We start from the raw sequence: 16,752 nt of genomic DNA, 5'->3' as shown, positions 1-16,752 counted from the left end.
ATTCTTTCCCATTCTTTTCCCTGTTATTTTAGGTTCAAGCTTAGATGCCCACGATGCCTCTGTTAACAACAATGTGCCTGGTAAGTCTACCTTAAAGCCATTGCCTCCTGGGCCTGCATCATCCCTGTGCCAAACCAATGGGAGAAGAATCCGTTCAGTAATTAACAGGTTAAACTATTTGGGTCAGAGTCTGAATTGAATGCAGGCATGGGAGGATACTTTGATCATGAGCCATGTTTGAAGAAGACAATTTGTGAATATTTGCACAAGCCTATCAACATCTGGCTAGGGGTACACTAAACTACAGTTGCATTTTGTCTGGTTACATCTACCATCACTATGTTGTTTTTGCTGTGAGACTGTGAGAGAAAAAGCTATTTAACAAACAATTGATATCATAATAATGGTAATTGCAATCATTTCTGTATACTTTTTAGTGAAATGTATTATTATCCACCCCCACAAAAAACACTACTACTTATAATGATAATAATATTGTTATTATTATTATTATTACTATGATTATTATTATTTTTATTATTTTAATATTATTATAAAATCATATTTAATAATGAAAAAAATGTAATTCACACACATTTATCGTTTCCCACCAATTGATAATACTCAGATGTCTTTAATTAAGATATTTTGGGGGAATATTTTATGCTTTTACCTTTTTAGGCAATTTGCTTCCTCTTTTTCACATATACAGGGTTTTTTTTTTTTTTTTTTTTTCCTACTATATAGTCTTATGTATTTTTCCCGTCACACCTAGCGGATTACAATATCAGTTACACCATATGTGTATTAATATTTTTTCATATACATTTCTTTTTTGGATATATTTATATACATATTACTTATAGATACATATTTACACTTACCTTCTCTTAGTTTGTTTGATGCTTTATCATATATACTTATATATCTTTTGCACATTATCAGTTGTTCCCCATTCTTTTCCTTTTTTCCCCACTCTTATGCACCAGTTTATTATGCCTTTCTTTGTAACCTGTTTGACCCACCTCTCACTAATTCTCTGTTATTCATCCCATTATCACTGTTTTGTTCCAGATCCTGTTTGATGTTGCCTGCCTCATTATCTTAATCCCTCTTGGCTTGAGGCTTTTTACTGGCCTTACTTACACTAACTTCCCTTTGTGTCTGCCTACTCCTTTTCTTTCATCCCCTTCACTAACCTGATTGGTCTTCTCTACTCACTAATGCCCCTTTTGTCTCCTTGTTTCTAGTGTTGCTGTAGCTTGTTTGTGGTCTATATTATGGTTGTTCCACTTTATATGTTTGTCATTTTGCCTCCGACGAAGATTCTGCTAGGATCGAAAGCTTAGGCCCCTTTTTGACTTTCGAATATTTTATGAAACAGAATGAATTTCACCGACTACTGTTATAACAGGGCTCGACACTAGCGCCGGTCCGACGGTCCCAGACCGGTAAAAATCACTGTCGGGCCGGTAGATTTTCAGAAATAGCAAGATTTACTGGTCCGACATGACCAGTAAGAAAATATCATTGTCGTGCCAGTAATTTTCCAAAAATAGCAAGATTTATGGGTCCGACATAAACAGTAATAAAAACCATTGTTGGGCCAGTAACTTTTCCAGAAATGGTCAAATTCACTAGTTCAACATAAACATAAAAAATATTCCATGACTCAAATTGCAAACCATTTTCCTTCCGTTAAATTATGTCATTCACACACAGAATACACACAGAATGAATCGCATGCAATTTTTACTAGGGTAACATACAGTGTACATATGGCTAGCCAGCCACACAGCCCACATGGTAAATTTGCTACTGGCTGCACGAACGAAGCTTGGCGAAGCTTGGCAAACCTCTGGCAGAAAACTCTCACAGAACTGTCAAAATTCACATTTCACACTAATGAAAAGCTCTTATAATGTCCATATTTCCTAAAAATTGGGGTAACTGTCATTTGTAAGCAGTAAAAAGAAAAATTTTCACTTCTGTTTTAGTTCAAAGAGATCGGGTTTCGAGTGATATCGTCTGAATACATGATATCCCCACATATGCATTTGTGTGTGTGTTGATACACTTGGTTTCTTTCGTAGCTATATCTTAATTGAGCCAAAGAGAAACTGATTATTTATTTATGATAGTTTTAGCTTTCTTCCTCTGTTTTCTTTCTATCTTTCTTTTCAATCTTTCTTTGTTTCTTCCCTCTCTTTATTTTTTTTTGTTACTGTCTTTCTTTTTTAATTTTCCTTTTTCTTTGTCTTCCGTTCTTTCATTCTTTCTGTCCTTTTAATATTTTTCTCTTTTTTCTTTCTTTTTCTTTTTTGATTTCTTTCTTTCTTTAATTCTTGAGTCCATCCATCCTATATTTATCTCTTCTTTCTTTCTTCCTTTCCTTCCTTCTTTTTACCCTTTCTTTCCTTCATTCTTTGTTTCTTTCTTCATTCCATCCATCCTTTCTTTACCATTTCTTGTTTTTTATTTCTTCCACCTTTCAGCCCTTTCTCTCTTTCTTTCATTCATTCCTTCCTTTCTTCTTTCTGTCTTTTGTTCTTTCTTTTTTCCCTTCGTTCCATCTATCCTTTTACCTTTTTTTTTTTTTTTTTTTACTGCTTGCTTCCTTTCTTCTTTCGTTCTTTCTTTCTTTCTTTCCTTCATTCCTTCCTTTCTTTGTCTTTCGGTCTTTCTTTTTTTTCTTCCTTTCATCTATTCTTTTACATTTTCTTTCTTTTTTATATTGCTTGCTTGCTTCCTTCTTTCCTTCATTCTTTTTTCCTTATATCTATCATTTTACCTTTCTTTATTTCTTCCTTCTTTCAATACTTTCTTTCTTTTTTCCTTCTTTCCATCTCTCCTTTTACCCTTTTTTTATTGCTTCTTTCCTTCATTACTTTCTGTCTTTTGTTCTTTCTTTCTATATTGCTTGCTTCATTTCTTTCCTTCATTCCTTTATTTCTTCTTTTTCTTTTGTTCTTTCTTTCTTATTTTGTTCTTTCTTTCCTTCCTTCCTTTCCCTCTTTAGTTCTTTCTTTTTTTCCTTCCTTCACATTTATCCTTTCTTTACCTTTTTTCTTCCTTTCTTTCTTTCTTTCTTTCTATCTTTTTTCCTTCTTTCCATCTCTCCTTATACCCTTTCTTTCGTTATTGCTTCTTTCCTTTCTTTCCTTTTTTCATTACTTTCTGTCTTTTGTTTTTTCCTTCTTTCCATCTCTCCTTATACCCTTTCTTTCGTTATTGCTTCTTTCCTTTTTTCATTACTTTCTGTCTTTTGTTTTTTCCTTCTTTCTTTCTTTCTTTCTTTCTTTCCTTTTTTTCTTTTGTTCTTTCTTTCTTTCTTTCCTTTATTCCCTTCTTTCTTTCTTTAGTTCTTTCTTTTTTCCTTCCTTCACATCTATCTTTTCTTTACCTTTTATTTTTTCTTCCTTCCTTTCTTTTATTATTTATTCCTTTGTTTCTTTTTGTCTTGCTTTCTTTTTGTCTTTCATTCCTTCATTTTTTTTTTGGGGGGGGGGTTAACAAGAAAGGACAGCAAAATAAACTCACGCCTTTTTTTAATGTTTTCTTTATTTTGGGGACCAGTAGATTTTAGGTTCGGACCAGTAAAAAATGGAAAAACTGGGTATCTACTGGTCCGACATGAATAGGTTGGACCAGTAGAAAAAAATGGTAAGTGTGGAGCCCTGGTTATAAGCTACTGAAATCCTTGCATGTGCTTGGCCCAGAGCAAATTTTTCAGTGAAAATCACTTCATGAAACACCTAGTAATGATTCAAAGTTTCAGACCACAATCAGCTGTAGTCTGCGGTCATTAGAATAGACTTCCTTCCTGCGATTTAGATTTAATCATGGGTTTTAAACCTCAGTCATGAATTCCCATTGTTTTTTTTTTTTTTTAGAAATACAGTTCCCAAGTGTAATTTAAAAGATAGTGTGTCTCCCTCCCAATTTCTATCATGTGATTTTCTAAAAGTTTTTGTGGTTCCAAAGCAGCCCAAATTTGAGTCATATATGGTCAGTTGGCAAGTATTACGACCAACTTAAATGTAGGAATTTTCATGAATTTTCAAAGGTTTATATGATATACATTCTTTGATCTTTGTGAATAAACAACGGCCTCATCATTCATAAAAAACAAAGTAATGGTGAATGTCGGAAGTCTGTTGTAAAAAGTACTTGTAGCCCCTTGATTCAATGTCGCTGTGCATCTTTCACATCAACTTTCTCCTCTTCCACATCATTTTGTATATGATGACCACTAGCGTAAAGAACAGGGACTTGAGGGCCATGGGGCCCACACCCCCCCCCCCCTTTAAAAAATGATAATAATTAAATCTTAAAAAAATAATAATTCATGACCAAGAAAAAATTTGAATATAAAGAAACGGAAAGAAAAAGTGGTGAACAATGTATTATTTTCTGAATATTTGAAATTTGTCGCAAAATGAGATTTTTTATGGAAAGGTCATACATGTAAGTTTGCCCTATATTCCATATCAGGAGATGTCTGGCAATGAAAAGACTTTTGAAGAGAAGTCCCTGACTTCATAATTGCATGATTGTAAGACATCTTTTACAATGATTTCTATGTTTATTTTTATTTTTTTACTTTGTTTTACAGCCCTGTACAACAGTGCTCATCTCGCAACCATTCAGTCCAGTACAGATTGCTGTTGTAAGGCAAGATTTGATACTATTTACTGTCCTGATGAACTAGCAAGAAAAGGCGTTCAGGTATTACATTTTCCACTTCTGTTGTAATAACATTCAGTGCCCCATTTTGCCCACGATTTGGCAGTTTCGTGGCCCTTTTAAAATGGCTGGAATCTGAACCAAATTGTAAGTTGTTTTTCAAGGAAAAATTCTGGCATGCAAAAAAGTGAAAGTTGGAACAATATTTCACTAACTGTTACAATAAGAATGTTATAAAATTTTGTGAAGTTATGTCATTCATATGTTGACTTCAAATTGGTTGCATTGATGATGATGTAGGGTATTAGACAGACTACATTTCCTTTTGCTCCAACATATAAAATGGCTTGAAATTTACTTTAAAATGTGGAACATATTCAGATAAGCAATAGGCAGGGCATATATTTGAATGCGCACATTTGAGATTCCTTCAGGGGAGTGTTTCATAAAATATTTTGTCACCGATCTTTATTGACAGATGTTATAAGCTACTGAAATCCTTGCATCTGAATGGTAGAGAGCAAATGAGTGAGTGATGCTCACTGACAAAACTTCATGAAATCCTCCCTTTAATAGTATCAATTTGTTGTTTGACTATAGATACCTCAGCGGGATTACACCTCGGCCATCACCGCCATCTTGGACGCTCCGAAGATGAGATGGTACACGTTGTGGTACAACCGTTTCTTCAGCTCCCTCATCTGTGCCATCATCACCGCCCTCATCATCGTGGGTGTGGTCGGTAACCTTAGTAACTTCCATAACAAAGAATCGGGCGGTCTCCATGTCGGGATATCCCTCCTCATCGCTGTTGTCCTGTCCGCTGTTGTGGTCGGCCTCCTGCATCTTATTGTCTTCTATGAAAAGAGAAAGGTACTGTAACCACTGTATAATGAATGAACATAACATTGTTGTGATTGCCACAAGGCAGAAAATTATAAACCAAATTTTATTGCATATTCATTTCACTTGGCTGCCAGGATATTGAAACTTTCAGGGTTATTTAGTCACATAAACTATCTCCATAATATGCAAATCACTTTAATAGAGTTAGAGACATTTTCCATCCACTGTGATTAGAAAGTATAAAGGTCCTCACTCGGAAATCCCCTTGAGAGTAACAACTGTTACAAGACACTAATATAATTGCATCTGAATTGCAGAGAGCAAACTTGTCAGGAAAACCCCTTGATAACACCCCCTCCCTTTCAAAAACGCTTAGTCCTTGTCAACGTAGTCTAAATGTTCATATTAAGTTAGAATGATTAAAGCTTGTCCTGTGGTAAAAGAGACTTTAGCAGACACAGCATTTGTATAAATCACTGTGTGGATGGAATGAATGAAATTTTATCTGACAATCTGCTTTTATTTTTTATTTATTTTTCCTTTTATGTGAGGGATGGGGTTTAACTTTATATCTTTGGCCCGTAACACGAAGCTTAGTAATGATCGTAGAACATTATTCTACCATCGACTCCATTGACTACAATGTACAATCATTCTTGAAAATCAAGCGTAAAATTAATCCCTAACCTTTGTGTTTCGTGACACTTGTGTGTGACTTCCCCCTTCCTTTTTTCATAGACGCTGTCTATGCGACAGTGGGAAACACTCTTTCCCTCGGATAGGATGATAAATGAGCTTGGCCTTGTTCACAGGAGAGTCCCCATCTTTGCACATATGAATAAACTGAATTATTCACACAAGAGCAGGGGGAACCCTGGTATAGTGGTACACCTGCATGCCCCCAATCATATATATCAGGAAGATTGACCTGCGGGTCACAGTTCAAGTTTGTTTTGCTTCTCAAGTGCAGATGATGCAAAATAAACCATATTTCTTTAAAAATGATAGTAATGAAACGTTGTTTTTTCTTTATTTTCTTTGATTTTTTTCTCCAGTTAAACGTTTTAATAGAAGCTAACCTATCCCGTGCTAACATGGTGTTCTCCAAGCATAACATCCTGGTTGGGATGACCGATAAATTCAACTGGTGCTGGAACAGAGCTGTGGTATCCTTTTAAATCAAATTTGAAATGAAAATGATTTGAGAATGTTGCTCGGTCTGAAGAAGCTATTGAAGGGGGTATAAACTAAACATGTGCATTTTCAGGTGTAAATGTGCTTGGTCATCTCCCCTATTGAAATGGGCTCTTATGTTGGCCATGTCAAGGAGAGTCACAACCTATGCATGTTTAAACGATAAACTATTCATAAAAGAAAAGGTTACAGTGTGTTAAATCAATACCCTAGCAGGAAGTTATTTTTCTTAACCTGAAAATCTTCAGCTTCATTTTGTATATTTTGATTTGGCAGAATGTAGGGTGAGTCCTTTTTTTTCTTTTAATTAAGTTTGATCATGAGAGGTCATGCGAGAAAACATCAGGGCCCATATTCATAAAACTTAATAAATCTAGTTATCAGAGAAAAAAAAGGGGGAGCTGGGGTGATTTTGCCCCCGAAATGGCTCAAAAGAGCCTCGAAAACCCAATAAAGGAGCCCTGGAAAATGTCCATTCATTGCAATGTTAAAGCTTATCCAATATTGCAGATTCATGCAATAAGTTGTGAAAAAAAATACACACAATTAGGGTGTTCTTTGGCTTATCACGTTTTTATGAATATTGACCGGAATCGTATCACAAAACAATTGCAGCAGTCAAAAAATGTTGATGGTGTATGAATAAGGGGGTTTTGCAAGAAAATATTTACAATCAATTGCAAATTTCAGTTTCAAATTCCCAAGTGATAGATCAGTTTTAACAATTGCACAATGTTCATTTCAAATTTACTATCGGCCAATCAAATCAAATGTTTTCAGTAGCTTTAAACTTTCATTGCAAACTTTATACAACAGACCCCTGAACAGTATGATGATTCAAAACAGTTTTTATATTCTTATTAAATTTATAAAGTTGTTTTACAATACTCAATATTTTGTTACACTTTTATAAAATTGTTTTTGGTGTTTTATTTTGACAGAAAGAGATGGTAAAATTCTTGAATGACAATCGCAATACAGGAGATGTGGACATTGGTTTAAATCAGGTATGTATGAAAGAATGTGATGAGGATGATGGGTGGTTGCATGAAGTGATAGTGATGATGGTGGTGGTTGTGGGGGTGGCGGTGGTGGTGATGATGGTAGTGGTGGTGATGATGGTAGTGGTGGTGGTGGTGGTGGTGATGATAGTGGTGGTGGTGGTGGTGGTGGTGGTGGTGATGATGGTGATGATGGTGGTGGTGATGGTGATGATGGTGGTGGTGATGATGATGATGGTGGTGGTGGTGGTGATGATGGTGGTGGAGGTGGTGATGATGGTGGTGGTGCTGATGGTAGTGGTGGTGGTGATGATGGTGGTGGTGCTGATGGTAGTGGGGGTGGTGGTGGTGGTGATGATGGTGGTGATGGTGCTGATGGTAGTGGTGGTGATGATGGTGATGGTAGTGGTGGTGATGATGATGGCGGTGTTGGTGATGGTGGTGGTGGTGATGGTGATGATGATGGTGGTGATGGTAGTGGTGGTGGTGCTGATGGTGATGGTGGTGATGATGATGGTGGTGATGGTGGTGGTGGTGGTGCTGATGGTGATGGTGGTGGTTGATGTAGTGATAGTGGTTGTAGTGGTGGTAATTATCTTGATTTCCTTCCTTGATGTAGATAAATGATGTTGGGCTAATTTGGAGCTGATGTGCATAAATTGCCACTTATGGGCTGACCTCCTTTTGTGTGTATGCCTCAGTCAAAATACTGCAATATTGCAGTAATATTGGGGTATTCTAAAGTGTATATAAACAGAGGTTTGGAAAATTCTACAAATGTCAGTCTGTAATAATGAATCTGACTTCAGAGAAATGTAACTTGTGCAGCCATAGCTGGGGGCTTCAAAAGAAGAATAAAAGTACTTTCAATGGGATTCACAACGAGCCAGGTGCATCCCTATGTCTGTGTATAAACTATCATTAGATACGCATACGGTAGTTGAACCCCCTCAGTTATCAATTACTTAAAAAGGTTGCCTAAACCAAATGGGCCTAAATTCAGAGCTGCCCTTTAGTACTGAGTTTCAGATATTGGTAATGAGAAGAATACTGGCAGTTCCATGCAAAGTACTTATTACTATTAGATTTCAGTCTTATGTGTTCTATGGTATTTCTTTGAAAATACTGATTTCCAGCTTTTTTTTAAATACTGAAATGTTCTTGTCCAGGTTGGCAGCTCTGTAAATAAACATGGTATCTTAGATGCCTGGTTGATTGGGAAGATGATGAGTATTTTAACTATTTTTAACAAATTCTTTCCTCCTAGAATTCGTCAGTAAGTGTTGAAATGCTGCCCTCTGGAGGATGTGATGGAGATACCGCTCGGCTCACCATGGATACTAAACTCCGGACATTGTCCCCTCAGACTCTTATTGCCGATACAGACCCAAGATCTGTTGAGGTGGGCCATTTTGTAATCATAAACATGAACTTAGCAAGCGCAAGATTTAGTAAGGGGCTGGAGGATAACTTGGGTCTTTCAAGGATTTGGAGATTAATTTCAAATATATGTACATGATGAAAGAATAGTAGAATATATATGAGTACAATAGCAAAAGATTTTAAATTTCTGCTGGATTTTTTAAGTATTCAATTTGGAAATTATACCCTTAACATATGAGTCACCCCCACTTTTTCATTGGTATTTATTTGCTGTACAAAAGTATGGCTTAATGCAGATCTTTCTTGTATTTCATATATCAACTATTTACTCTTTAATTCGCTCCAATGAGACTGAAATATTTCATTGATTATTTTTACATTTCTCTGCTGTACATTAATTTTAATTATTGTTGACATCTCTCAAGTCTTGTTTGTTTTGTTACTGATATTCTTTTGTATTTGTGTTGTTGAATACCCTTTCTGCCATGGAATAGCTAACTTTTGAAAAACTGTTCCATAGTCCTAGGTTCCTATTTCAGGACATAATTTGTAATATTTTCAAGGTTAAACCAATTTTGGATAGAACACATTTGAAAATAACACCACAAATGGGAAAAGTTCAAATGGGCACAAAAATCTCCCAAGGACAGTATTAAAGAGAGAGGCAATCAATTAACATCCAAGGCCTTTATTTTGTTGGCCTGGGGTTAAAGTTAAGGACTGATATCTGCTTGTTTCCTTGTCCAAGAGTTTCATAATGTGGTATTATATTAAATGTTGTATTTATTTTCTTTTTCCTAGGAGGAAGCAGAGTTGTACCTCATGCAGAACAGTGCATCGTATATCAACAAACTACTCAAAAAGCAGTTAGTGGGACCATTAAGAAAGAGACATTGTAGGACCACTGTATGCCTGTGTCAGTACGTCCAAAAGACAGTCTTCAGTGTTCCAGTATAGCACCCACCAGAAGTTGACAGATTTTCATTCATTGTGTGCAGCAACTGTGTGTCTCTTGTCTGACTGGTTTGAATGCACTGCGAGTATGGTGTTTGTGTTGATTATGGTGTTTGTTGGTTGGTGTTATTGTTGGTGTACAGGTCATGGATTGGACTACAGAAGTGGGCTCCAACACCATCAATGATTGTATGTCATTTCAAGCATGGTGCTGGTGTTAGTGTTGAGAACATGAATTTTGGATCCTAGGACTCATCTCCTACAACAATACAAATTATAGATTAATACAAATATAGTGTTGGTATTGGTGTTGGTGTTAAGCATGAATAAGGTTCCTGAACTCATCCCCAACATCAACACCAACATAGGTGAATAGTGGTTGGTGTTAGTTTTTAGAGCATAAAGAAGGCACCTAAATTCATCTCCAACACCATCACTGATTAAATATGATTTCAACTATTGGGTTGATGTTGGTGTTAGTGTTGATCAGTCAGACGGCAGGTCCCAAGAAAGTGGCTTCTTTCATCCAAGTGATATTCATGACTTGAGATGTTTTGCATATTTAATGAGCTTGATGCGGACCAAAACACCTCTTTTCATTCGGTCATTGCTGCTCTAATTGTGCATCGAATTTCATAAATTTGGTATCATTGTAAAGAGGAAGAATCATTCTTTCAGCTCATGTGTTTAGATTTGTTCAAAGATTTTGTAATATAGGTTAAAATTTTGATCTAAAATATGCTACAAAATAATTATTTTCACCTGACAAAAGCTGCTATTTTCACACTTTATTTTTGTTTGAGCCCAAATGATTTTTAGATCATGATAAAGCTGAATATGTATGCTTTAAAATGATATAGGTTTCAAAATAAGAATTGGTTTAATCGGGTCAAGATCACACTTTTCATTTGCCAAGTACATAAAGCAGCTTGAAAACAAGAATACTGCACTCTGATTGGTCAAACAGACCACACACTGGCAAATTCCAACGGTTCTAGAGCCTGGGCTCATGGGAAGGTCACACTTCCCATGTGGTAATCTCCTCAAATACCCCGCGCCTGTTGTTCTGTGAACCTTATCCAGCCAATCAGAACTCTGGATTTCATGCAAGTACAAAATTTCAGAAATCTCGTCTTGTACCTTGGTGGGAAAAGTGTGATCTTGACCCGATTAAAAGGTGCTGCATATCAATAGTGGCATTGTGAGAAAGTACAGAAGTTCAGCTTTATGTTGATATAGATATCATTGAGGCTCAAAATAAAAAGTTTTGCACAATTTGCAAAAGAAAACAGAGGAAGAAAATTCAGTTTTGAGGCACATTTTCAGGCCAGAAATTTACTTATTTAACAAAATATTGTATACAAAAGAAATGACCAATATCAAAGAGTAACCTTTACTCTATCTGATGGTGCAATAATATTTCATTTAACTTGAGGTTAAAACAGGTAAATTCTTAGAGAAAGAAAATCTCACGAATCACGAGATTTTGCAAGGAGGAGGATTCAGCCACGAGATGATTTGGATGAATCTGGCCTTTTTGCTCATTAGCATAGGGACCTGCGGTCTGACTGTGATAGCATGAATCAGGCTCCTTATTTTGGCATCAACATCTGCATTGAATATAGGTAATATCAAGTATGATGTGGGTTTTGGTGTTAGTGTTGAGAGCATGTATCGGGCTCTACTACTCAGCTTCAACAGCAACTCTAACTATACCAGTAGGTGATTTTGAAGTTCAGTGTTGCTGTTGCTTATTTGGTTTAGTGTTGAGAGTATGAATCAGGCTCCTAAAATCATATCATCAACACTGACTATAGGGGATTTCAAATATGGTGTTTGTGTTGATGTTTTATGTGATAGTGTTAAGAACGTAAACCAGACAACTGAACCCAGGTCCAACATTAACACTGAGTGTAGGTAAAATCAAGTATAGTGTTTTTCTTGGGAGCATGAATCAGGCTCTTTAATTTTGCTTCAACATCAACACTGAGTAATGGTATTGGTGTAGGTGTTAGTGTTGAGAGCATGAATCAGTCGATTGTGTTACTAATAGCCAAAAAGCTGATAAAAATTCAAACTCCTGCCTCATTTTAGATTTGGTGTTGTTACTGGTGTTTATTTTGTCTTGACACCAGTGTCAACTTTCAACACTGCACTAAAAATACCTAATGAGGTTGTCATCATTATCATCATCATCATCATATCATTTAACTTCAGATTTCCCAATTTTAGGAGTTGGCATAAGATCCTGACCATTGCACTTCTCTTTTATGAAATGTGTGAGAATCAATATGTGTATTCAAGCAATGTGTGTTTGATTGATGAGGGTAAGAGATTTATATATATGATAGAAAGTATTGCAAAGTATTGCGTAAATTGTGCCTTTTTTGTCAATAATTGAATTGAATTTTGCAAATACAACTCTTGCTCGATCCTTTATGAATATAATGAGCATCAAAATAAAAATAAATGATTTATGTTTGATTCATGTCATATATGTACAGTACTCTGATATTACTGCAGATGTATTAAATTGTTAAATTGTGATTATTCCATCAAATGGAATATATTGAAGTACTAAATGTAATCATTTAATAAACTGTATCTCCTCTCTGAAACCTTCAGAAATTACTTAGACGGAGGTCAAGGCGGCCACATTTACATTTTCCATCTTATTTTTCCAATTCTTTTTATCATGTAATTTTGTAGTAAAGTAATTTATTAAATTAAAATGTTTGTTGCTATCAAAATGAAATAAACCATTATTAGTACTCAGTGCAAGTACATCCTTTAGAGATATATATTGAGGACCAGTGATAGACTATATGGGCATTTTCACCACAGATGGACACAGAGGCAAAAAAATCAAGTTGATATTCATGTAAAATGCTTTATGTTTTTTAATAAAACAAGACCTGAAGTTTCTGAGACAAATTTTTTTTTCGACTCTGGCAGCCATTTTTTATTTCAAAATGGCTGCCAAAGTATGGATACAAATTAGTGTTGAAAATAGTATATTGATACATATTTTGTTTTGACAGATTTTTAAAGAACAGGTTTGATCATGATGTTTTCGCCTGTGATTTAGCTTGCTATTATAACACTCTTTAAAATCCCACAGAAAGAAACACCAGTAATTCATTCATCTGATAAAAAAACATTGATGAAGTATGTGATATGGTATGTAATGTCAGTTACCGAAAACATGATTTTTTTTTTCTCATTTCCTGGAAAAGAGGATATATTATATGAAACTTGGTAGATTTCCTCTCTAGGTAACACCCCTCCCTTCTACACCAAAATTAAAGATTACCAATTAACAATGAAGCCATAGGGTACCATTAAATATATGTAATGTCAGTTACCAAGTGTAAAATGTAATGTCAGTTACCGAGATGTAATGTCAGTTACCATGATAAAACATTGGTTTCCAATATTGAAATGCAAATATGTGGTCAATTTTATGGTGAAGAAATATTGTATACTTGTTATTTAAGTCTTTCACTTTAAAAGTCACACCAGAAGGAGCTTGCTATTGACTTTTAAAAGGTATAGTTCACAAGGAATACTATATGAAATTAATGAAATTGTGAAGGAGTTGCATTCCCATCGTGCAAAAAAAATTACTATGAAATTGTTTTGTACATGCACTTACCAAGTACATAATTGTTTGTATCAGACAATTTTTTGTTTGGTTTTCGGGGGGGGGGGGTAGGGGGTACTTTTCCCAACCTATTGCCTAAATCTGCAACATTTTTTAAGCTTAACATTGTGATGAAGGGGATTTCCAGGGTCCCTTTTTAGTTTCTAGGATTCTTTTGAGCATTGCCTCGCTAAAGGCAAATTCCTGGTTTTTATACCTGTTAGTAGTGTGGATGTGTGATACAATTTTGTTTTTGGTTTACAAGTATAGATGAAAAGTGAAATTTGACAGTTCTGATCAATGTTGCATGGATCTACTAAAACTGTGTTTTTTTTCTTCTAATTTACAAATAGTTCAGTTTCAGTTTAGAAGCTGGAGTTTATTTTTTGTTGACAGCTTAAAAAAGAAATTAGCAAAGAAAATGATTAAACAAATTATGATGAGAATTGAAATCCGACAGATATGAACAAGCATTGCTTGCACTGACCAGAATAGAAATCAATAAAACTACATGGCTGCATGAGATTCGGGGGAGGGGTATGTGTAGCCTAGGGGAGGGGGAGGTTGGAGAAGGAAAAGGTTTAAAAAGTCAATATAAAACTGATGAATATATTATGGGTATATAGTCAGAAAAATCCATGTGTACAGTCAATGCAATATTAAATTACTAATAGGAAAACATGTAGCTGCTATGACCCCACCAACCCCACCCCCGCGAGTAAGTAAAACGTACATTTCTTATCTTTTGATAATTAAAAATGTGAAGTATTATGAAACTTTTATGATTTTAAAAAGCCTTACATATAAGTACCAAGAAAATTATGCCTTTGAAAATCATATAGCACTGGTAAATGTTAATGTGTATTGTCAGTTACCGACAAGTAATTGTAAAAATGTTCAAATCAAAGAAAGGAATTAAGAAAAAGAAAAAGTTTTTTCATTGAAATGTTCCTAGAAACTCGGGTATACTTCCACATCAAGCTCACTTTCATGTGAAGCCCTGCACAGAAGATACAATGCAATGATTCCACACATTTGACTTCCATGTGTTATCTCTATGGCAAATTAAGTGTAATGTCAGTTACCGTAATGTCAGTTACCAGCATGGTTGTGGAAAACTTATCATAGCCCCCAAAAGACAAAAACAAAATGTTTAATATTTTGACACATGTTAACCTAGTAACGAAGGTATATTTACATATTCAAATTATTACTCTATCTACTCAGGGACATGAGATATTTCAATTTTAAGGAACACCCTGAAATTGCATGTCCTTTTGCGTAATGTCAGTTACCGACACATTTTTGCTTGCTCATGCGTAAAAAAATGTGGTTACATAGGAAAACTTAGTATCAGAGTATACAGCAAGGTTCACTTTATTAACTCTATCAAAAGCAAACTCCCATCATTTGTTGTTTTAGAGATACACACAATGAAAGGTGTGAAAACATTGTGCCGTGTAATGTCAGTTACCGTGAAAATGCCCATATATGGAATCAAGTGATTTAACAATGTTGAAATTGGAAAGGTGTAGAAATAATTAACCTGATGAATAGAAAACTCCCCGAGCTTTTTTTTTAATGTGAATAAATAATCAATGAAATTGCATGCAGTATTTCAGTAGCTGTAGTTCCCTATGGTGATCTAGTATTAGCTCTGATATTCCACCAAAGAAAGAAAAGTATTAGTAACAAACAAAAAAAAGCTTCCAAATAGGACTTCTCTGTCATTTTGAACAAAATATGCTGACACTGCATTCTTCACAATAGATGAAGTAATGGGAAATGCAAGAAAGTTGTATGGCGCCTATATGGTGGGATTCAGAAGTGCTAAATAAGCATCTTTCACAGTGATCTCAAGCATTTCCCATTGCTTTGTCTATTATCATTGTGAGGATTAGCGATGAAAAGGAGCTTGCAAAATTCCTGCGTGAAAGACACCCCACCTAATTTTAGTAAGGTGCCTAAAAGAGAACCAATATATGTGAATTATGAGTACTGTATTTAAGCCTCAGGGCCCTGGAACATAAAGCTTGGTGATTAATCCTGTAATTGATTTCATTGATTATTGTGTATGATCAATCGTAGAAATCAGCCTTGTGATCAATCGCTAATCTTTATGTTACTGGCCCCTGGTTAATTTAGTTCATTTGGTGTAAGCCTTTTAATGTGAGTCTCAAGAACTTCATATGTTGGATGCCCTGTGCCAAAGGTGATGGTTACGTTTATTTGTACCGGTATGTATTTATCACTCAGAACAAACAAATAGACAGGGAAAAGGACGAAGTGTCACTCGCAACTTTGAGGAGATAATATTTTTTCCTCCTGGTATATATTACTCTTACAATAAAAATCTTGATTTGTCTAGAAATTTCACATCTCATTCTATAAGTATGGATATCTTCATACATTCTCTTTTTCTTGCCCTTCTCTATTTTCTTGCCTTTTCCACATGGAGCAAGTGGATGAAGACTATAAATTCCCCTTGAAATATTCAGATAACTTTTTTTGTTATTATGTTCTTTGAAAATGAGATCAAGTACAATAAAACCCTTTCATTGCTTGTATATTTTTTCCTCAGTTTTACACTGTTTCAGAAGATCATAACCTACATTATTTTATGCCAGGTTAATATTTTGTAATCAAATTATTATGTTACGACATGTTTAATTAGTGAATGATGTGTCACAACCCACCTCTGTTTGCTCATTATGTAAATATAAGTTCATGTCCTTTTTCAATATTTTCATTTTCATTCTGCTCATTTGATTCAAAGTGTTATCATAATTGTGTATATTTTGCTTGATTTGTGAATTTAGTAATTATTTAATTTAATCATAATTTTGATTATTTGGAGTCTCTGAAATTCTGTTAGATATTGCTTAAATGTTTAAATTGGTTGATGATAATAACTTAATGAGAATGTTGTTGTATATTTATGCATTTGAATTCATACTCTTGCATATTACCACACTTCTAATTTCATGGTATTGTATGTCATAGAGATGGATATGTATATTATATTGCACTAGATTATTTGGAGAT

General features: G+C 35.0%; 1 protein-coding gene across 2 annotated transcripts in view; it reads left to right on the top strand.

Annotated features, from left to right (window-relative positions):
- Nucleotides 1-15,291, top strand: part of LOC129277815 (uncharacterized) — a 29,193-nt gene extending 13,902 nt beyond the window's left edge. For both annotated transcript variants that reach the window (XM_064109957.1, XM_064109956.1), the window contains 9 exons: nucleotides 33-80; nucleotides 4,616-4,728; nucleotides 5,287-5,559; nucleotides 6,588-6,698; nucleotides 6,975-7,010; nucleotides 7,668-7,733; nucleotides 8,995-9,129; nucleotides 9,912-10,553; nucleotides 11,642-15,291. In XM_064109957.1, the coding sequence (XP_063966027.1) occupies nucleotides 33-80; nucleotides 4,616-4,728; nucleotides 5,287-5,559; nucleotides 6,588-6,698; nucleotides 6,975-7,010; nucleotides 7,668-7,733; nucleotides 8,995-9,129; nucleotides 9,912-10,067 (938 nt within the window). In that variant the 3' untranslated portion in view covers nucleotides 10,068-10,553; nucleotides 11,642-15,291. The remainder of the gene's footprint in view (nucleotides 1-32; nucleotides 81-4,615; nucleotides 4,729-5,286; nucleotides 5,560-6,587; nucleotides 6,699-6,974; nucleotides 7,011-7,667; nucleotides 7,734-8,994; nucleotides 9,130-9,911; nucleotides 10,554-11,641) is intronic.
- Nucleotides 15,292-16,752: the final 1,461 nt, after the last annotated feature.

The sequence above is a fragment of the Lytechinus pictus genome, chromosome 15, assembly GCF_037042905.1.
Source record: "Lytechinus pictus isolate F3 Inbred chromosome 15, Lp3.0, whole genome shotgun sequence".
NCBI lineage: Eukaryota > Metazoa > Echinodermata > Echinoidea > Temnopleuroida > Toxopneustidae > Lytechinus > Lytechinus pictus.
This window is presented reverse-complemented; position numbering and strand designations above follow the sequence as displayed.